At 44.9% G+C, this 21,978-nt stretch overlaps 1 protein-coding gene across 3 annotated transcripts in view; it reads left to right on the top strand.

The window, feature by feature from the left end:
* ADAMTSL3 (ADAMTS like 3) overlaps positions 1-21,978 on the top strand; it is a 342,411-nt gene that overhangs the window by 313,466 nt on the left and 6,967 nt on the right. For 2 of the 3 annotated variants that reach the window (XM_047736616.1, XM_047736614.1), the window contains 4 exons: positions 5,363-5,545; positions 7,707-7,823; positions 14,307-14,490; positions 17,385-17,589. In XM_047736616.1, the coding sequence (XP_047592572.1) occupies positions 5,363-5,545; positions 7,707-7,823; positions 14,307-14,490; positions 17,385-17,589 (689 nt within the window). The remainder of the gene's footprint in view (positions 1-5,362; positions 5,546-7,706; positions 7,824-14,306; positions 14,491-17,384; positions 17,590-21,978) is intronic. The other variant, XM_047736615.1, reaches the window with a different exon arrangement.

Raw genomic sequence — 21,978 nt, 5'->3', positions numbered from 1 at the left:
ATAGAACATTTTTGCATGCAGGCATATTGATTGCATTAATCCCTAGAAAAGGGGATTACTAGTTTAGGGGATAAATGCAATTGTAATTTTGGAATTTTGCTAAACTGCTGTCAATCAGTTTATTTTTTTTTAAAGATTTTATTTATTTATTTGACAGAGAGAGAGATCACAAGTAGGCAGAGAGACAGACAGGGAGAGATGAGGAGAAGCAGGCTCCCCGCTGAGCAGAGAGCCCAATGCGGGACTCGATCCCAGACCCCTGGGATCATGACCTGAGCCGAAGGCAAAGGCTTAACCCACTGAGCCACCCAGGCGCCCCGATCAGTTTATTTTTTTAAGTAAATCATAACATTAGTAGAACTTAAAATACAGCATTTAATTTCCACTTTACGAGACAAAAGGGAACAAAGAAAGGATAACCAAAAGTCAAAGACCCATAAAATCAGAAAGCATCGGACAATGAAAAGGTAAACCCAGACATATCTGTAATTACCCTAAATATTAATAGGGTTAACATTGCTCTTAAAAGCAAAGGCTCTTAGATTGGATTTCCAAATAAAACCTAATGATACACTATTACAAGAGACATTCCCAAAATAGAGTTATATAGAAAATTGTAAAAATTGTACAAAACAGATTAAGCAGAAGCAAACAGAAACAGAATAACTAGCAGTCATAATAGTAAAATCAGGCAAGACAGGATGGAAGACCCTTAAAAAAGATAAAAAGACAATCATTAAAGAAATGAAATCCACAGTAACCTGTAGTCAGCACGAACAGTCATGTGCTAGGTAAGAGATAATGCATAAAAACAAAACCAAGAGAAACATAAGGAAAAACTGTGATGAACAGAGATGGGAGCACTTTTTTTCGAACAGGAGAGCTCAGGGAAAAGCAAGTTAATAAGGATTACTAAAATAATATAAGACTTAATCATAAATATTTGGACCTTTCACCCTAAAAAATTAATATGCCTCCAAAAATATATAGAATTCAGGAATATATAGAGCACTTACTGAAAAAAAAAAAAAGATTGTATATTACGCCACAAATACACCTTAGAAATTTCAAGAAACAGAAGTTGTGTGGACTGCATTTTCTGATTACAGCACTAAAGGCACAACTCCCTTGCAGAAGGTCAGGTGATTAAAATGCCAACAAGTTGGAAATTTTACAATTCCTTCCCAAGTAAGATGCGAACCAAAGAGAAAATCAGATGCGGTTACCAACCATGCCGAAAATCCTCCTGTCCCACAGATTTTATCCTGCAGCCTCGCCTACGCTCACTTCATGCATTTCCCTGTAATCATCTCATCGAGTTCCAGTATTCCAGTCCTCATTTCTGGGTTAACACTCACATCCCCAGTCTAGATGTCTCTCCCGGGCTCCAAATCCAGTCACTTGAGCTCGGATGTCATCCAGCTCTCTCAGTCTCAACACACTTACAGAAATTTCTCACGTACTGATCTGCCCTTCCCCAGGTTTTCCTGTTTCAGTTAATGGCACCACCCTCTATCTGCATGTCGTCCTTACGTCCTTCTCTCCTTCACTTCCCCCTGTAAAGTCATTCACTGTGTCCTGTGGGTGTTTTCCTCCGTGATACACAGGAAGCTGACCTGTGCCTCTCTAGACCCACTGCTCCGGCCTCCATGTCCCACCTTTGTCTCTCACCTCAGGTGCTTTTATAACCACCAACATGGTCCTCCTGACCCTTGGACCCCATCTTCCTTGTTTTACATCACATCCAGGCCGAAATTAATTAATTAATTTTTCCTTCCTTCCCCTCTTTCCTCCCTCCTTCTCTCCTTCCCTCCTTCTTTCTTTCTTTCTCCCTCCCTTCCTTCCCCTTCCTTCTTTCCTTCCTTTCTTTCTTTCTCCTTCCCCTTCTTTCCCTTTCTTCCTTCCTTTCTTCCTTCCTTCCTTCCTTCCTTCCTTCCTTCCTTCCTTCCTTCTTTCCTCTTTCTTTTTAGAGAGAGGGAGTGAGAGTTCAAGGAGTGAGGAGAAGGAGAGAGAGAGGGAGGATCTTAAACAGGCTCCACTCCCAGCATGGATGGAGCCCAATGCAGGGCCCAGTCTCACGACCCTGAGATCACGACTGGAGCCAAAACTCAAGAGTCCGATGGTTAACCGACTGAGCCACCCAGGCTGATACTGCTCAAGCACCAATCTGGTATTTTCAGATTGTTTAACATGATCATTGCTTAAAATAGTTACATTGTTTCCCATCTCCCTTAAAACAAATCCAACCCAATTCCTTACCGTGCATCGTAAATTTACATTTATGGCCACCTGCTCACCTCTCCTCTCATCTTTCCTCACTCCTTGTCCATGTCCTTTAAGCTCCGGTCATAACAAAACTCCACGGTTCCCCAAAGGCACTCTATTTCACTTTGTGTCTAGGACTTGATGCCTGCTGTTCCCTGGGCTTCAAACAATCTGTCCACCGCTGCTCTCCCCTTCACTTGACGTGTTCCTCCTCGTCCTGAAGTATTAGACTAGGTATTCCTTCATGTGGGGAATCTTCCCAACTCCTCAGTTTGCATTAAGAGCAGTTGCTAGGTGATGGCCTCCATGTTCACCTTTATCATAAGCCCTTACCTCCTTTTACTGCAATCACCTGTTTCCCTCCAAAGCCATCCCTTAAAATTAAGTTTTTTTTCTTTTTCCTTTTTTTTTTAAATTAAGTTTCTTGTGGAGCTTAGTCCACCATCATACCCTTAGCCCAGCATTAAGCCTCACGTGAAGTAGGTAGTTCAGAAGCATTTTTTGAACGAATGAATGGTGATAATTGTATTGCATTTCAAAATGCAAGATATATAGTCAAAGCTGTACTCAAATGGAAATTAATAGCTTTAAATGTTTTAAGTTTAAAATAAGAAAATTAAAATTAACTCAGGATCAACTCAGAGACTTAGAAATCTCCATGTAAGCTAGAAATAAAAGGAAATTTCTTTGAGTTGACAACAACTATCAGACACTAAAAGCAAATATCATGCTTCAAGAGGAAGTTTTAGTAATATTCCCTTTAAAGTTAGAAATAAGACAAATATACTTGTTGTAACTGCCCCAGTTCTGCATGTTTTAGAGACATTAGTCAATGCAATGCAATAGTTAGAAATAATAGGTACAAATATTGGAAAAGGAGAGATAAGATTATCAGTGTGTAGGTATGATTGCTTTTTATTTAATTTGTATGTGTGTATGTATTTATGTATTATTTTTTTTAGAGAGAGAGAGAGCATGAGCAGCAGGGGAAGTGCAGAGGGAGAGGGAGGGAGAGAGAATCTTAAGCAGGCTCCGTGCCCTGCACAGAGCCCAATATGGGGCTTGATCTCACAACTCTGAGATCATGACCTGAGCCAAAATAGTTAGACATTTGACCAACTGGGCCACCCAGGCGCATCTGGTTGTTTACCTTTAAAAAACACCAAACAGGGGCGCCTGGGTGGCTCAGTGGGTTAAGCCGCTGCCTTCGGCTCAGGTCATGATCCCAGGTCCTGGGTTTGAGCCCCACATCGGGCTTTCTGCTCAGCAGGGAGCCTGCTTCCTCCTCTCTCTCTGCCTGCCTCTCTGCTTACTTGTGATCTCTCTCTGTCAAATAAATAAATAAAATCTTTAAAAAAAAAAACACACCAAACAGATCAACTGAAAACTATTCAAAATGCAGTTGACCCTTGAATGACAAGTTTGACTGTGTAGGCCCACCTTTAAGTGGATTTTTAAAAATGAATGCGATGCAGTCCTGTAAATGCGTTTTCTGTTCCTCATGGTTTTCTTAATAACATTTTCCCCTCGCTGACTGTAGTGTAAGAATACAGGCTTCAATACATATAACACACAACATACGTGTAGTTGACTGTGTGTGCTATTGGTAAGGCTTCTGCTCAATGGCAGACTGTCAGTAGTTAAGTTTGGGGGAGTCAAACTCACACATGGAATTTTGACTGTGGGGGAGAGGAATCAGCATCCCTAGTCCTCACGTTGTTCAAGCGTCAGCTGTAATGAAGTTCAGGGAGATGATAATACAAGAGAAATGCACAAGTGTTCACAGCTTCCCATAGCTTTATTGCCAGCAACAGACCATCATAAAACATATTTTTTAGAAGTCTGCTTACTTTGGCAATAAACACACGGTGCCTAGGAATGAGTTCATCAAGAATATGCAAGACCTACCTACATTTTGGGTAAGAGATCCTTTCCGGGATAAACCGTGTGGGTGTGAATCTTGGTTCCAATGTGTTTTAGCTGGCGACCTCAGGAGAGTCCGACATCTCCGTGTGTATGTGTTTGTAGACGTAACTAGGAAGGCAAATGCACGTGTGATAGCACTTCTCTGGGTGTTCAGGCTCCAGCCCACTGTTGACTTGCCCAGCTTCCTCAGCTGTAACCTGGAGCCAACCAGACCTGCTTCCCAGGGCAGGGAACTGCTGTGGGACTCAGTGTCACAGCCTTCTCGGGGCATGCATTTTACCTACGATCAGGAACATTGCAAATGTCGTGATGAGAGCTGTGACACCTGCTTCTTGGCATAAAACTTCACCAGGCCTGCACATTCCTTCTAAGCAGAGCCCCGAGGAGGAGAGCATGTCGCCAAAAGCACTTACCTATGGCTGGGTCTCGGGTCTTCTGAGGCTGCCACAGCTCTTCAGAACCAAGAGAGGTTCTTCTGAGTTTTGCATTTCATACCCCAGCAAAATGCTAAGACTTCTCAAGATGGCAGGGGACGAAATTCTATTTCTCATGCTTCTCTCTCTGTCCAGAGGTGTTGCTTACAATCTCCGTGCCTCACTATGTCAACCCAGACTCAAAACTCAACACTCTGTGTTCCCTGAAATTATCCTCCTACCAAAGGATCACTAACCAAGTTTTTTTTTCCCCCCTAAGGATTTTATATTTTTTTCTGAAGGAGGGATGTTTTGTGGTCGATGTGCAAGTGTTAAAGATTCGTGTTAGATATTTTTGCTTTCCGGAGACTTCTTTGTGATAGCTCAACCCTGGGCATTTCTCTCTGTCTCTGCCTCCAACTCCACCAACTCCTCTTTTCAACTGCCCTCCTGCTACCCCCACTCAGTTTTGTATTTCTTCCTTTTTCCGATATGGAGCCATCCCACCCTCTTTGGCTCCTGTTGACTTACAGACATACCCCAGCCAGGTGCATCATAGACCAAAGCCTGTTGCATTAATGGAACTCCCTACCTGCCCTGGATGATCTGTAGAACTAGAAATAGCCATCTGTCCTGTTATATGTAGTTAAGCCCGTTCGCTAACTTGTGGTTAAAATGCTAAATGGTATTTGTCCTGTGGTTCTGTGGCCCTATTCTTAAAGGAATTTGCCTTTGTCATATTTGTTTTTATTCCAAAGGTGTCCCTCAGCCTAATATAACTTGGTTGAAGAGAGGAGGATCTCTGAGTGACAATGTTTCCTTGCTTTTCAATGGATCCCTGTTGTTGCAGAATGTTTCCCTTGAACATGAAGGAACCTATGTCTGCACAGCCACCAATGCTCTTGGAAAGGCAGTGGCAACATCTGTGCTCCACCTGCTGGGTAAGTTCAAATGCTTTGGATTTAAGGGCTTCCCGTAACATGTACAAAGCAGGACCCAGTTTTGTGGATTCTGGAGCTGAGGATGGACATTAGATGGTTTTGACCATGGCTTGCCTCTGCCCACTTACAAACGAGCACTAAATCCGGTATTTTGTCCTACCAGTTCTTCTCTTGGAAAACTGTGACTTTCTTGCTAATATTTCTCTGCCCAAGAACTGGCATATAAGGTTTTCTGCCCAGAATCAAGACCCTTCATGTACTGCCTCTATATTTGCTTATCTGTTGACCCCAAGCCCCATTCCAAGCTACCAGTGAGCTCTGTCCTAGTCCACATGGTTTCCTGCCCTGTGGTCCAACAGACTCCCTCCTCCCATGCTGTTTCCATAGAAGTATGACCTCTAGGAACACTGCTCTCCAAAGAAGTGTCCCTCACTGCCTTTCTCTTTGGAGAAATGTAGGGCCAACTTCTGTCTCTTACAGAAGAGTTCCTATCTCCTGTGTGAATCCCCTGGATTTTGTTCGACCTCTTTTCTCTGGTCTAACCATTTGGTCTCTGATTAAGTGCCAACACACAGTGCTCTCCGATTGTTTTCCCTTTTAACTTACATTTCCTTGGCTAAATTGCAGGTCCTTTAATTATAGAGACCATGTGTGATTTTTTTTTTTGCACTCCTGAGGATATAATATAGTATAAGGCACACACTAGGTACTCAGTAAATACTAATCAATCGAATCTTAAGACACCTTACAGTTGGGTCAGTAATGTCATTTGGAGAAGTTCATTACAATGTGCTCTTGGCCCAGGATAACAAGCTGCTTCTGTTTCTGCTATCTGTAGGGATAATTTCTGGAGTTCAAAAAATTCTGATCACCAAAATGGGCCTTAAATTGTTGAGGTTTTAGGACTCAGTGAATAATACTCCTCTTCCCCATCAGAGTTTGGAACCAATTGAGAGTTGATGACAGGAGTCAATCAGATGGACATTAGGGATCATTTGTTATTCCTCTTTGTCTCACCAGCACCTAAGACAGGTGTAGTGAGTGTTAATTAAGTGTTTCACAGATGAATGAAACTGAGTTGTTGGCAGACCTGGTATGAGATTATTATAGAATCCACTGTGGAACCAAGAGGATGATGGAAAAGAGCCTTCTCCGTGGCTTTTCTTGTTGGCAGTTAGAGACACCTGGGGACATGCACAGGTGGTAGATGGCAATGTGCGGAGTTAGAACACTTGTCATGCCCAAAACACTTCGTTGTTCATTAACTCTTCTGATATTTGCAAGAGCACAGGGTTGTGGTGGTCATTTTTAATCCCACTGCATGAATGAGGAGACCTAAAACTCACAGAAAGTTTCCCTGGAACCATCATCACTGATCAGTAAGGCTCTGGTGTACCTCCATGTGGCCCTTCCCAAAGAGCCCCACATGGTCTTCTGGGATCTTGGAATGAAGATTTTCAACTGATGGGCTTGGCCAAGCCTGTCGGATTCTTGAATGCCTTCCCCGTGCTCTGAGAAGTGCCAGCCTCATTCCTTGCTTCTGCTCCTCTCCACTCATGAAGCTCGTGGCCGTCTCAGCCACACCCCATACACCTCTTCTCTCAGGAATCCCTCCCACCAAGTCCATGCCTTCGCTTAACTTGACTGAGGAATTAAGAACATCTTACATGACACAGTGCATGGCATTCCTCCACCTCCCTGCTCTTAAAGCTTCATGGCCTTCCTGAAAGCCCACACTCCCACCACGTGAGGTCCGCCATGAAACCTCGCTCTTTCTCTTGTTCCTGTTCTCTGTTCCTGTTCCTGTTGAGTGGAGGAACTCTGCAAGTCTCAGCTGCCACCTGAGACATTTCAGAAGGGTCTGAAATTTTGGTGAATCCATTTTTTCCTGCCTTATCAGGCTATAAACCCTGAAAACATGCAGAAACATCCTGTGTTAGCAGAGTTACTCTAACTAAACCCCTACAGCACCCCCACACACCCAAACCCACACGTAACTCCCAGATCTGTGTGAGCCCAAGCCCCCAGAACAGAGCATTTCTTTGGAAAGAGCTGACTTCCCAGTAGTCGTCGTCTTTAAGAACACCCAAGCTGGGACAAGAATGAGATATTGTTTAACTGGAAAACAAGGGCTCCTTTTTTCTTTCTTTCTTTTTCTCAGAACAAAGACATTTGGACAGTAAAAGTGTATTTCCCAAGGACCGTAAAAAGCATATGCTCCAGGTGTCCAATGCTGGAACTGACAGCAGTGACCCAACAGGAGAACCCCTACCTCCAGGTTAGAGCTTTTGACTTTTTAAGGATTTACCATTTGTGAGGAGTTGCAAAGAAAAGGATTTAGCTACGAGACTCCATGTTTTACACTTCTCAACAAGTAAAATTATTCCTAGGCATTAGGCCAGCTTTCCCCTTGCCCTCAGACTTCTGTGGTTCAACTTGTTCCTTCCATATTGAAACATTTTTTATAAAGAAATCATTCCTGAGGAAGCCTGCAGAGCTCATATCCCAAACACACTTCATTATTTGTGATACAACAGGGATTGGCTTTCCTGTTTTAAAACGATTGCCAACTTGGTAAATATTCACAGAGGGAAGATTTGCTAAGAATTCTGGAACCAATTCTTTCATTTTTCTCTTTTCATAAGTTTGTTCCCTATACTTACTAACTTTGTTATGCATCACTGTTTGGTCAGGAGAACCCAATCTAAGTATTTCAAGCTTGCAAAACTCTTTAGGAGGCCAAGGGAGAGAGGTAGAGTTAAGACAATCAGAAATGCTGGAATCACAGGAAAAAGGTACTGATGATCTCAGATTCCCATGACTCAGAAGCGAGTAAATCCAGAAGTCACGGAAGGATGTGGAGAAGCTACTATTCTGCTTCTGCTTAATTATACCTCCTACACAGGAATAATACTGGCTACATTGTTTCGGCCTTTTAAATCTTGAGCAAATGCCTCTCGTTTGCAGAACACATCCCAGAGGATAACTCTGCAGGTAGGGATCCTAGAACTGTAGTTCTTAGGCTCCCACATCTCAGATGCAGAGAGGGCATCGAAGAGGAAAATGGTGTTAGGACACCAATCAAATAACCCAACTCATGATATTTATGACATCATTCTCCAGAACTCTTTATGTATTTCTTCTCCTCTTTCAGACATGATACTCCCATTGTAAAATGCACTATTATCCACTCATTCCACATTTGTCTTAGTCTCATTGGGCTGCTCTAACAAAAACCATAGACTGGGTGACTTACTGACAATAGACATTTATTGCTCCCAGTTCTGGAGCCTGCAAAGCCCAAGACTGGGTGTCTGGTGAGGACCCACTTGTGTGTCCTTATGTGGCAGAAGGGGTGAAGAAGATCCCTGCGTCCTCTCCTGTAAGGGCACTAATCGCATTCATGGGGGTCCCACCCTCATGACCTCCTCACTTCCTGAGGGCCCCACCACCTAAGACCATTTCATTGGATGTTAGGATTTGACAGTCTGAATATTGGAGAGATGCAAACATTCGGTCTACAGGAACATGCAACAAGTGGTTGCCCAATGCCTACTCTTGCCAGGCTGGGGATACAGAGGTGACTTAGCCCTTGGGAAGCTCATAGTCTATACAGGGAGGCAGTCATGTAAACAGGTATTTGGAAGCAGGGGGACAAGTGCTGGAAGAGAAGGATGACCAAGTACACTGTCAGCACTAAGGACGGGGCTCTAACTCTGTGGAGAAGGCAACCACGTTTTCATGTAGGCTGTGATGTTTGTTCTGGGAAGAGGAAGAAGAACATTCCAGGCAGAGAAACAGATGGACAAAGGCAGATAGGAATTCCATGCAGAAGGGAACGTGAACTCAAGGAACTCCCTCAAATCAACTAATTTAAAGATTGAGTATTCATGAGGCCAAACCTGCTGGGAAAATTAAAGTCTTCGGAATATTTAAACATTTTGTTTATCAAAACTGCCTTCCTTGTTTGACCACCACACACACACACACACACAAACACACGTGCACATATATGTGCACACATTCTGGAATATGCCAGTTCTTCAATGGATCCTCACCTTAGCATTTCGAAGAGACTCACTTATTAATTGAACAAATACTGCTTGAGTACCCAATATATAACATTCCCTGTCCTGGCAGTGGACAGGATGGAAGAGCTCCCCACCCTCATGGGCTTGGCTTTCCAGTAGGAGAGATGGACAACAAACAAGGAAACAAACACATATTTCCCTGTGGTAAGTGCTACGAAGGAAACAAAATAGGGTGATAGATAGCACAGTGATTCACAGAGCCACTATGGAGGAGAAAGTCAGGACCAGCCCTCTAAGGAGGTGGTAGTTGAGCCCAGACCTAAACAATGAGATAGAGTCATCCATGCACAAGGATAAGGAAGGAGCATTTCTGGCAGTGGAAATAGTGAGTTCAAGGACCATAAACTGGGAACAAGCTTTTCAATGTTTCAAGAAACACAAAGAAAATTCATGTGATAGGGGCACAGTGGGGGTAGAGGAAGGGGAAAGGAAATGAAGTTGGAAGATGGCTGAGGACCAAATCATTCAGGGCTTGAAGGTCAAGGTAAAGACTAGAGTTTATTCCTGTTTTCCCAGCACCATTGGTTGAAGAGACTGTCTTTTCCCCATTGTATATTCTGGCCTCCTTTGTCATAGGATAATGGACCATATAAGCATGGGTTTATTTCTGGGCTTTCTATTCTGGTCTATTGATCCAGCTGTCTGTTTTTGTGCCAGTATCATACAATGAATGCAAAGAATGAAACGGGACCACACTCTTAAACCATACATAAAAATAAACTCAAAATGGATTAAAGACCTAATTGTGAAACCTGAAACCATAAAAATTCTAGAAGAGAGCACAAACAGTCGTCTCTATGACATTGTCTGTAGAAATATTTTTCTAGATACGTATCCTTAGGCAAAGGAAACAAAAGCAAAAATAAACTATTAGGACTACATCAAAATAAAAAACTTCTGCACAGTGAAGGAGATAATCAACAAAACAAAAAGATAACCTAGAATAGGAGAAGGTATTTGCAGATGAAATATCTGATAAGGGGTTAATATGCAAAATATATAAAGAACTTACACAACTCAACACCAAAATAACAGTCTAATTAAAATGGGCAGAGGACCTGAGCAAACATTTGTCCAAGGAAGACATCCACATGGCCAACAGACATGTGAAAAGATGCTCAACCTCACTCATCATCAGGGAAATGGAAATCAAAACCACAATAAGGTATCATTGCACACGTGTCAGAATGGCTAGAATCAGAAAGACAAAAAATAGCAAGTATTGGCAAGAATGTGCAGAAAAAGGAACTTCAGTGTACCGTAGGTGGGAATATTGGTAAATTGATACAGCCACTACAGAAAACACTATGGAATTTCCTCAAAACCCTACAAACAGAACTACCATATGGTCTGGTAATTCCTCTGTTGGGTTATTCCTCTATTGGGTATATTTATGAAAATACTAATTTGAAAACGTATATGCACCTGTGTGTTTATAGCAGCATTATTTACAATAGGCCAGATGTGGAAGCAGCCCAGGTATCCATCAATAGATGACTGGATAAAGAAGATGTGGCATATATATATATATAATGGAGTATTACTCAGCCATAAAAAGAATGAAACTTCACCATTTGCATCAACATGGATGGACCTAAAGGGCATAATGCTAAGTGAAATAGACAGAAAGACAAATACCATATGATCTCACTCACACATCTAATTTAAGAAACACATGAACAAAGAAATAACAAAATAGGTTAAAAAAAACCACTATTCAATACAGAGAGCAAACGGAGGGTTGCCAGAGGGGAGGTGGGTGGAGGATGGGTGAGATAGAGGAAGGGGATCAAGAGTGAACATATCACGATGAGCACTGAGTAACGTATAGAATTATTGAATCACTGAAACTAATGCAACACTCTATGTTCATTATACTTTAAAAGAAAAAAAGACTATAGAGTTTATTTCTAACATATGTGAAGCATTGAGAAGTCTTTTATGGAAATGAATATGATCTCCTTTTCAAATGCTCTTGTTTCCCAAATCATTGACCATTAGACAAAAAATTATCAAATTGAACCTCATCGCAATTATTAAAATCTTCTCATCGAGGACACCATTAAGAATATGAACAGATAAACCATAGGCTGGGAGAGAGATAGGCCAAACATATGTCTGTTGAGAAAGTTACATCTAGAGTATATAAAGAACTCCTACAAGTTAACAATGAACTCTCCCCTCTCCCCCAAAAACAACGGGCAAAACACTTGCACAGACAGCTCACAAAAGAAGATACATGATGGCATCAGGGAAATGACAGTTAAACCCACAAAGACATAATGATTCCACGCTTTATGGAATGGTGAAAACAATAAGACTGACCATGCCAGATTTGGGTAAGGATGTGAAGCTACTGGAACTCGTAGGCATTGGTGGTGAAGTGCGCAATCTGGTACAACCACTCTGGAAAACTGCATGGTCGTTTCTTTTTTATTTTTTTTTAAGATTTTATTTATTTATTTGATAGAGATTACAAGTAGTCGAGAGGCAGGCAGGGAGAGAGGAGGAAGCAGGCTCCCCACTGAGCAGAGAGCGTGATGCAGGGCTCGATCCCAGGACCCTGAGACCATGACCTGAGCCGAAGGCAGAGGCTTTAACCCACTGAGCCACCCAGGTGCCCTTGCGTGGTAGTTTCTAAGAGAGCTAAGCTACATCAACATTTGACCCAGCAATTCCGCTCACAGGCAGTTACCCGAGAAAAGTGAAAACATGTTCACGAACAAATTTGTGCAGGAATGTTCACAGCAGCCCTCACTTCCTCATGGACCCCAGAAGGAGACAAGATAAACTGTGGTATATTCATATGATAGAATATTATTCAGCAGTAAACTATGCACAGCAATACAGATGAATCTCAGAGATGGTATGGAAAGCCAGTGCCAAAGAGCACATGAATGAAAGCCCAGGGCAGGTGACACAGTGAATCTGATGGATATGAACATGTAATTGTCTGGGTGGGGGAGGGGAATTGACCAAAATAATTCAGATTAAAATAATTGATTGAAATATTTGAAGATTAGGGCACCTGGGTAGCTCAGTGGGTTAAAGTCTCTGCCTTCTGCTCAGGTCATGATCCTAGGGTCCTGGGATCGAACCCCGCATCGGGCTCTCTGCTCTGTGGGAGCCTGCTTCCTCTCTCTCTCTGCCTGCCCCTCTGCCTACTTGTGATCTCTGTCTGACAAATAAATAAATAAAATCCTTAAAAAAATAATGATTTGAAGATTAAAGTTAGTTTAAAAATTTAAAGTTAATTTAAAGATCAAATTAGGAGGAAACTCTTTGGGTGATGAATTGTTTGTATAACTGAATTGTTTTATATCTGGATCATGGTTACAAAAGTGCATACAGGTGTGAAAACTCATGAAACTGCACACCGGATTTCTGAGCATTTATTGTATGTGAATGACACCTCGATTTAAAAAAAAACAAAACCCACCCATGGTTTTAAAGAGGTGGATGTGCTTCCTGCCTCAAAGCATCAAGGTGTCTTCATGAAGTATGGCATAGGAGAAAGTGTTAGGTGTCAGGTCTGACAGACTTGGGCTCTAGATGAAGGACCTTGAGCAAGTAACTTCACTTTTTCCCTCTTTTGCAAATGAAACTGATCTAGTTCACAGGATGGCCGTAAGGATTAAGGGACAAACTGATGGCCAGGTGTCTAATTCAGTACCCTCACCCGGGAGGTTCTCCATAAACCTGGCTATTTTAAAAAATTATTTCGAATAAACTGTCATCCTGGGGGCCAACTAAAAATATGTAGGATTCTGCTTTGCAGAGGTTGCCATATGCAACTTCAGACAAAAATTCAAAAATCAGAGGGAAAATCTGGAAAACAATAAGTTAAAGAAACCGTTCTGCTCTGGGAGGGAGTCTGTGGACACAGCTGGTAGCTATCAATTACTTGTGATTGTGACAGGAAAATCTGGCACCTTCCGTGGCCACATACAAATCTGTCATCATCGTATTGTACCTCATCTTTTTACCAAGTGTCAGAAAGGAAGGGAAAGGCTGTTTGGAATGAGGCTAAAATTAAAAAGCCATAATTACTGGAGGGAGTCAGCTTCAACTTTGCTAAAGGAAACTCCCATTTTTACCTTTCCAGATGTCTCCCTGACAAATTATTTCTGCAGTTCCAAGAGTAAGCTGAAGTTTAGATAAGAATTAATGGAAAAGTAAGAAAAATGGAATGAAATGCAGTTTTAACCTGACTGCTTAATCCCGGGTCCCTGCGAAACGGTCTATCATTTCTCCGCCTGGCCCACATTTGAGAAATGGAACCAGTGAGAGTATCCTCCCAAGACGCCCTCCTCTTGGCCAGGCTCAGAGGAAGCCGAGGAGCCAGCCCACTGCACAGAGCACCTTCTCCCTCTCTCTGGGACTTTTCTGGCAGATCTAGCTGGCCTCCAATAGCGCCTCTCCCAGGCTGCAGTCCAGGGGCCCCGTGCTGGCCACCGTTCCCACCAGTGAGTACAGTAAGTTAGGGGAGGAAGCCTGGAATGTGAAGGAGGCCTGCCACCAGGTGACAGCGTACTCTCCGAGTGCTTCTCAAAGCAGCAGTTGGGCAGTCTACCAGAAAACAGCTCTTGATGGTCTGTGGCCGTGTCCTCTCCAGCCCTATCATCATATCTCATTCGAAGCTGTCATGACATTTCACTTCCTTCCCACAGAGCCTTTTTGGGAGCTGGGTAACTGGACGCATTGTTCTGCCACCTGCGGCCACTTGGGAGCCCGAGTCCAGAGACCCCGGTGTGTGCTGGCCGACGGGCAGGAAGTGAGCAAGGCCCTTTGCCAACACCTCCCGAAGCCGCTGGCTGGGTTTCAGCGCTGTAACATCTGGGACTGCCCCTCAAGGTATGTGTTGTCAACTCTTCGTATGGGTACCAGGTTTTAGCTTGGGGTGGAAGGCGTGGTGACTTGGATTTCCTAGTGCCGTCACATCGATGGGCTGAGCCTGTACCCTGCGCCGGGCGTTCCGCTAAGTGCTCAAGCGGACCAGTTCGCCATCACCTTGGAGGCAGACGTTGTTAGTTTCTCAGATTTCACAGATGGGAAAGCACCCCCGAGGCCCTCCAGGTACAAGGGCCAGAATTCAAATCGAGAGGATCCATGTTCAGAGCCTCTGCTCTTGACCGCTACCCAAATCTGCCTCCTGCGCTCACGGGGCTATGTGGTCCTTAGCAGAGCCGGTCCAGTGGGTTTGCCTGGAGGGAGCGCCGCGGACCCGCATCCCTGGAGGTCCTGTTCCAAGTGCCATTCCCTAGGTTCCACCCTGGGGGTCAAAACCGTTCATAACCTTTCTAGGTAATAGCTAGAAATCAGTCCTTTAAAAATGTCCAAAATCAAACTCGTGATCTCTACCAAACCCCGTCCCCTCCAGGCTTCCAGACACAGTGACCGCATCCAGACCCCTGTGTCTGTCACCTCCATCCGTTCTTGTCCAGTTCCCCCACGCCCCCCGGAGCTCACGCCATCAATGTCCCTCACGTGGATGGCCCAGAATCCTCCTGATTCTTGTCTCCCTCCCTGGAGTGCTCTCCCCATGCGTGAGCAGAATCATTTTTAAGACACAAATTCATCACGATGCCTCTTTGTTTAAAGCCCTTCAAACACCTCTTGTGGTTCTTAAGACCAAGGCCCAAATCCTAACTCTGGGAGCGTATCTGTCTTACTCATTTTGTTCACCCTGATGTCTACACTAGTCACATCAGTGCCCAGTGAGTATTTGCTGCCTGACTGAATACAGGAGTGAGAGAAGAAGTCCCTCCATGCTTGTGCCTCGGGCTGCCCCCTCTGTCTGTCACAGCCTGGTTATCTGATCTCCACTCCACGCTCTTTTTGTCTCTGAGACGTGCCTTTCTTCTGACTCAGAGGCTCTGCACATGCTGTTCCCTTTGCCTGGAACACTGTTCCCTCTCTTTGAGTTTAGTTATTTCTGTTCATTTCTTTTCAGGCTTAGCCAGGCCCCTACACTGTATATGTTTCCTATTTTGTTATCACTCATGTCCATGGTCCCCTGCAAGAGTGTCCACCCCAGGAGGGTAAACACACAGCTGTTTGCAGAACACTTTGTTCCCAGCACTTAGCACAATGTCTGCCCCCATTATGAGCCCTCCACGGATATGTGTGGAGTGAATGAATGAATGATTGAATCACAGAGTCCCTAGAAGTAACTGACCAACTGGCACCAGAATCCCCAGTAAAACGAAATAAATAAGTAAGATAAGATAAGGCAATTAAAATAAAATAGCAATAGCACTTACGGAGCACAACTGGAGATGGACACTTTGTTAGCGTCGCACAAGTGCCTACCCGGATCCTCTGAGCTGGGCCTGGCTAGGGAGCGGGAGGCAGGGTCCACTGGCAAACAAAGCAGATGGCTGGGAGCGTGTTCTTGCAGGGCTGTGGCTGTCGGTGGCCGACGTGGCTCTCGGCACCCACTGTGTTCTTGGGAGGAGGGTCTTGCGCTGAGTCATCTGTCCCTCAAGAAGTATCCAACTGATGCTCCAGGAACTTGGGGGCAGCTGGTTGGGCCAAATCTTGATTCTTATAAAGTGGAAAGAAATGTATCAGCCACGGTGCTTGTTACGTATTCGCTAGCCTGTGCAAGTTCCTAGGATAAGCGGCTGTCCTCTTTCACACTTACAAGAGACGCCTCAAGGTCTCGTAACCCGAGGGCTCTCACACGGAGGGCCCTTCCTCACTCTGTGCCGTGGATGCCTCTGGTCGTCTGGAGAAGCCTGGGGATCCCTTCTCAGGACGAGGGTTTTAAATCTATAAAATAGAATATACTCGATCACAAAGGAAACCACTAATATTGATATAGAGTATTAACATGTTAAAAATGGTGATACAGTAGTAGATTTGCTTCTCTGTTAAGACACTAACACCAGCAGTGCATTAATCGTGAAGTGGTGGGTGGTGAGTATAAAGGATGTTTTGAGATACCTGCCGTAGTCATAATGCCTTGTGAAAATATCTGTGGTTTCCCTTGGTAATGAAATCATAGGCAGTGCTAATACTGCTATACTTTGCAGCTGGCATCTTTATAACTAAAGGGGCACTAATTCCAGTTGTAGCTCGGTGACCACGATGAGGTAATTCTTTGCCCGGCCAGGTCCCTGGTCTCTTGATGCTTCCTAGAGCCCAGCGTAGGTGGGACTCCCCAGAGCCTGAGCATCCGCAGTGACCCAGCACTCAGTCTCCCAACAGTGTCCGGCTCCGACTGTCCTGTGAAAGTGTGAACTTAGGGTCAGATGAACTTAGAATCCAACCCCAGCTCTGCTGGTTTATGGTTATGTGGCCATAACTGAGACACTTACCCCTTTGGATGTTGGTGTCTTCCCCACAAAGAATGGGAGATGTGAATATCTCCCAGAGCAAATAGCACATATGTGCTTTAAAACTATTTTCTCCCCTTTGGTTTCAGTGAGTTGAAATCCACCTTTTCGAAATTTCCACCTCAATTTTCCCTAGCTGTGCTGTCTGGGGCCAGGCGAGTTCCAGCTCTAGTACCCTTGCAGAACTCCGTGTTCCTTGTCTCTCCTTATCTCTCCTGGTCCCTCTGTCACTCCCCTGAACAAAAGGGAAGTCTGAGCGGAGAGCCAGGCGTCATCTGAGCAGAGACTCGTTCCCCTAGAGAGACGCGATGGCCCCCAGACGGTCAGTGTTAGGGTCGATGTTCAAGGCTCTCGCGGCAGGGGCTGACCTTCCAGTCCTCACTAAGCTGCTGTAGTTTTTACTTCCAGGTGGTTCACGAGCCCGTGGTCAGAGTGCTCTGTGTCCTGCGGAGAAGGATTCCACAGTCGCCAGGTGACCTGCAAACGCACCAAAGCCAACGGGACCACGCAGCTGATGTCCCCGGGAGCGTGTGTTCCCAAAGAGAGGCCTTTGGGAAGAAGGCCGTGTTCCAGTCATCCTTGCGGCCAGTGGGTCGTTGAACCAGGGGGCCAGGTACAGCTGACAGATCTAGTGCTGTGACAATAATGTAATCATTGCTTTGCTTCTCATACATTTTTTTTTTTTAATTTGGGGGAAAACATCTGATTGCTCTCTAAGGCTAGTGTATGTGTCCGTGTCAGGGATTAGATTTGGAAATCAGGGAGTCACTGTCTTCTAGTATAAAGGAGAATCAAAGTTGGATTCTTTGAATAGAGTAGGTCAGGGACAGAAGTTCCAAGACTGGCTGGTCCGGGGCAGCTGGGGTGCGAGCCCGCTTCGAGAAAGGGAGCCGAAGAGCAGTGCGCGAAAGTCTCATGGCCCAGATCCCAAACAGCACCTTGAACAATGTTTTAAATTAAAAATACTTGGGGCAAAAAAAAGTTTAAAGAAATGTCGAGGAACCTAATTCATCTGCGAGGGCTGCTTTAACAGAACACTGCAGACCGGGTGCCGGAGAGAGCAGAAGCTTATTTTCCCACAGTTCTGGAGGCTGGAAGTCCACCGTCAAGGTTCTGTCAGGGTTGGTTTTGTGGGACCTCACTCTCCTGCTTCAAGACAGTGTCTTCTCGGTGGGTCCTCATGTAGCCCCTTCTCTGTGCAGAGAGAGAGGGAGAGAGAGACACATTTCTGGTGTCTCTTCCTCTTCTTCTAAGGGCACCGTCCTAGCAGGTAAAGGCCCGACCCTATGGCTTCATTTCACCTTTAATACCACCTTGTAGACCCATCTCTGAATACAGTTACACCGGGGGCTTAGGGCTACCACATACAGATGTTGAGGGGACACAGTTTGGTCCATAACATTCTACCCTCTGCCCCCCACCCCCAAATTCATGTCCTTCTTGTGCGCAAAGTACATTCATCCCATCCCAATATCCTTGTAAGTCTTGGCCCATCCTGTCCTCAATTCAAACCCGAAGTCTCACCAAACATCACCCAAACTAGGAACGGGTAAGAGGTGAGCCGTCCTGGCGCAGAATTCTTCTCCTCGGTGAAGCCGGGAAGGCAGATAAGTTACGTACTTCCAAACTACAGTGATGTGACAGGCAGAGGATAGATGTTCCCTTTCCAAATGAGAGAAATCAGAAAAGGAAACAGGCTACGGGTCCCCGTCAAGTCCCAAATCTAGCAGGGCTAATTCCATTAGATCCTGGCACTCGAGAATAATCTTTGGCTTGGTGCTCTGCTCTCCAGAACCCCAGGGCCCTAGACCGCAGCCTCCCCCACATGGCTCTTTGGAAGCACTAGGTAGGGGCAGTGGGGGGCCCCAGAAATCGAGGAAACAGCCTCCCCGCACCGCCCCCCCTGTCATGGGAGCAGGAGCCCTGGTGAGCTCGTTCTTTCCTCTTCCTGAAGGATAAAGCACATTTGCCGCTGCGCGGTTTTATCCCATCCTGTAGAATCCACAGCTTCTAAAGCCTTCCTTAACCGTCCCTTCATGGTCTCACCTTGCACCATCCCGTCTCTGTTCCTGGCTTCCTCGGGGTTGGCTCACGAACTCCTGGGGGAGTCTCCTTAAGGAGGGATTGTCCAGCTGCACCCTTAGTGTTCCTTCCAGAATGTACTTCCTCATTCTTCAAAATACAGATGGATTGAGAATTTTCTGGCTCCTTCAGTTATGATTCCTTTTTTGCTTAATGATTCCTTCAGTTTATCTGTCCACTCACATTCTGCTCCAAGCACTAAGGGGAAGCCAGGTGCCACCCTGAGCTCTTGGTTTAGAAGTCTTCTAGCGGAATATCCGATTTCATTACTTGAAAGTTCTATCATCCACAAAACACTAGAACTCAAATCAGCCATTTTATTTTTTTAAGCTTTATTTATTTATTAGAGAGAGAGAGTGTGTGTGTGTGAATGAGGGGCGGGGGGGGCAGAGGGAGAAAGAGAATCTCAGGCAGACTCCCCAGTGAGCACGGAGCCCAACCCTGAGATCTGATCTGAACCGAAACCGAAAGTCAGACGCTTACCCGGCTGAGCCACCCAAGTGCCCCAAGTGCCCCATTTGAGAATGACGATTGCCTTTCCTCTAGTTCCCAGAAGCATGTTCCTGACTTCCACCTGAATCCTCATCAGAGTCCTCTTAAATGTCCCTGTGTCTAACAATGTGCCCTTCAAGGCAGTCTAGCTTCTTCTGGCATGTACCTCAGAACTTTCCCAGCCTCTACCCATCACCCGGTTCCAGAATCACTCCCACAGGTGTAGACACTTGTTATAGCAGCACCCCACCTCTCGGGACCCAAATCTATATGTCCACGTTAGCCAGGGTCCTCCGGGGAAACAGAAGCAACAGGGTGTGTGTGTGTGCGCGTGTGTGCGTGTGTGTGTGCGCGTGTGTGCGTGTGCGTGCGCGCGTGTGTGTGCATGTGTGCGCATGCATGAATTAATGAGTTAATGCAGTTCTGGAGGTTGACAAGTCCCAAGAGCTGCTGGGTGAGTCGGGAAACTGGAAGACCCAGGACCACCGATAGCGTCATCCTAGCCCAGAAGCCAGGGAAATAGAGACCCCGGAAGAGCCAGCATTTGAGTTCGAGTCCAAAAGCAGGAAAAAGCCAACAGCCCAGTTCAAAGACAGTCAGGAGGAATTCCCTCTTACCTGGAGGAGGGTCAGGGGTTTTGTTGTCCTGGCCATCCATCAACTGATTGGGTGAGGCCCACCCACACTGGAGAAAACCATCCGCTTCCCTTTGAGTACTGATTTAGAGGTTAATCTCCTCCAGAAACATCCTCCCAGAAGCAGTTGGAATACCAATTGGCAAAAAACCTGGGAACACCATGGCCCAGCCAAGCTGACACATACAATTAACCAAAACAAAATCCTGTAAAGAAAAGTAGAACACGCTATTGAAACACATAAAGGAGAAGTAGGACAAACAGCAGTATTCTCCATACTGTAAAGACGTCTACGTCTGCTCCCTTAAATGAACTGAAATACGTAATATAATTCCAACGAAGACTACAGTAGAATTCTTTTTTGGAACTTAAGGGAATTCTGACATTCATATGGGAGAACAAATGAGCACAGGAAATTTTTAGGAAAAAACAACTTATTGGATGGGTGGACAGACCTTCTTTAGCTGGTGTTATCTGATGTAAGTAAAATAATGCAGCATTCGTGTAGGAATGAGTCCGAGTCATGCAGTGGAATGAGAGGACAGACCCATGTTAAGTGGCTTTAAAGTTCCAAGGTAATTAACCATAGCAGAAGAATGGTTTAAAAAAAAAAAAAAAACTTAAACTACAAGAGGTTCTTTTAGGAAATGAGAGAAGATCTAAATGAACAGAAAGTCATCCCATATTTATGGATCAGAACTTAATGTTAAGCTGACCATGCTTTCCAAATTGATCTGCAGATTCAGGACAACCCCCATAAAAATCCCAGCTGGCATCTCTGCAGAAATTGACAAGCTGATCCTAAAATTCATATGGAGAAGGCGCCTGGGTGGCTCAGTGGGTTAAGCCTCTGCCTTCAGCTCAGGTCATGATCCCGGGGCCTGGGATCGAGCCCCGCATTGGGCTCTGTGCTCAGCAGGGAGCCTGCCTCCCCCTCTTTCTCTGCCTGCCCCTCTGCCTACTTGTGATCTCTCTCCATCTGTTGAATGAATAAATAAAGTCCTAAAATTCACATGGAAATATAAAGGACCCAGAATAGCCAAATCAATCTGGAAACAAGAACAAAGGGCGCCTGGGTGGCTCAGTGGGTTAAGCCGCTGCCTTCGGCTCAGGTCATGATCCCGGGTCCTGGGTTCGAGCCCCACATCGGGCTTTCTGCTCAGCAGGGAGCCTGCTTCCTCCTCTCTCTCTGCCTGCCTCTCTGCCTACTTGTGATTTCTCTCTGTCAAATAAATAAATAAAATCTTAAAAAAAAAAAAAAAAAAACAAGAACAAGGTTGGAGGGCTCAAACTTGTTGGTTTCAAAACTTACTACGAACCGTAGCAATCAAGACAGTGTGGTACTGACAGAGGATAAACATACAGATGGCCGGAATAGAATTCACAGTCCAGAGAGAAATTTCTAGATATGTGATAGTTGGATTCCTACAAGGGGAACAAGACCATTCAATGGTCTGTGACAAATAGTGCCGGACACCTGGGTATCCACACACACAGAAAACTGAAGTTGGACCCCTGGCTTCTGCCGTATGCAAAAAAGTTAACTCAAAGTGGATCCAAGACCTAAATTTAAGAGCTAACCCTATAAAGCTCTTGGAAGAAATGTAGACATAAATCAGCATGCCTTGGGTTAGGAAATGTCTTTTTAGAGACGACACCAAAAACACAAGCTACAACAACAAAAACACCTAACATTGGGCAATGTAGAAATTGAAAACTTTTGTGGTATGGAGGACATGACCAGGAAGGTGAAGGGAAATAGAACCAGAGTGATGGAAGGGCCTTTTCAAGCAT

The sequence above is a fragment of the Lutra lutra genome, chromosome 7 (genome assembly GCF_902655055.1).
Source record: "Lutra lutra chromosome 7, mLutLut1.2, whole genome shotgun sequence".
Taxonomy (NCBI): Eukaryota; Metazoa; Chordata; class Mammalia; order Carnivora; family Mustelidae; genus Lutra; species Lutra lutra.
This window is presented reverse-complemented; position numbering and strand designations above follow the sequence as displayed.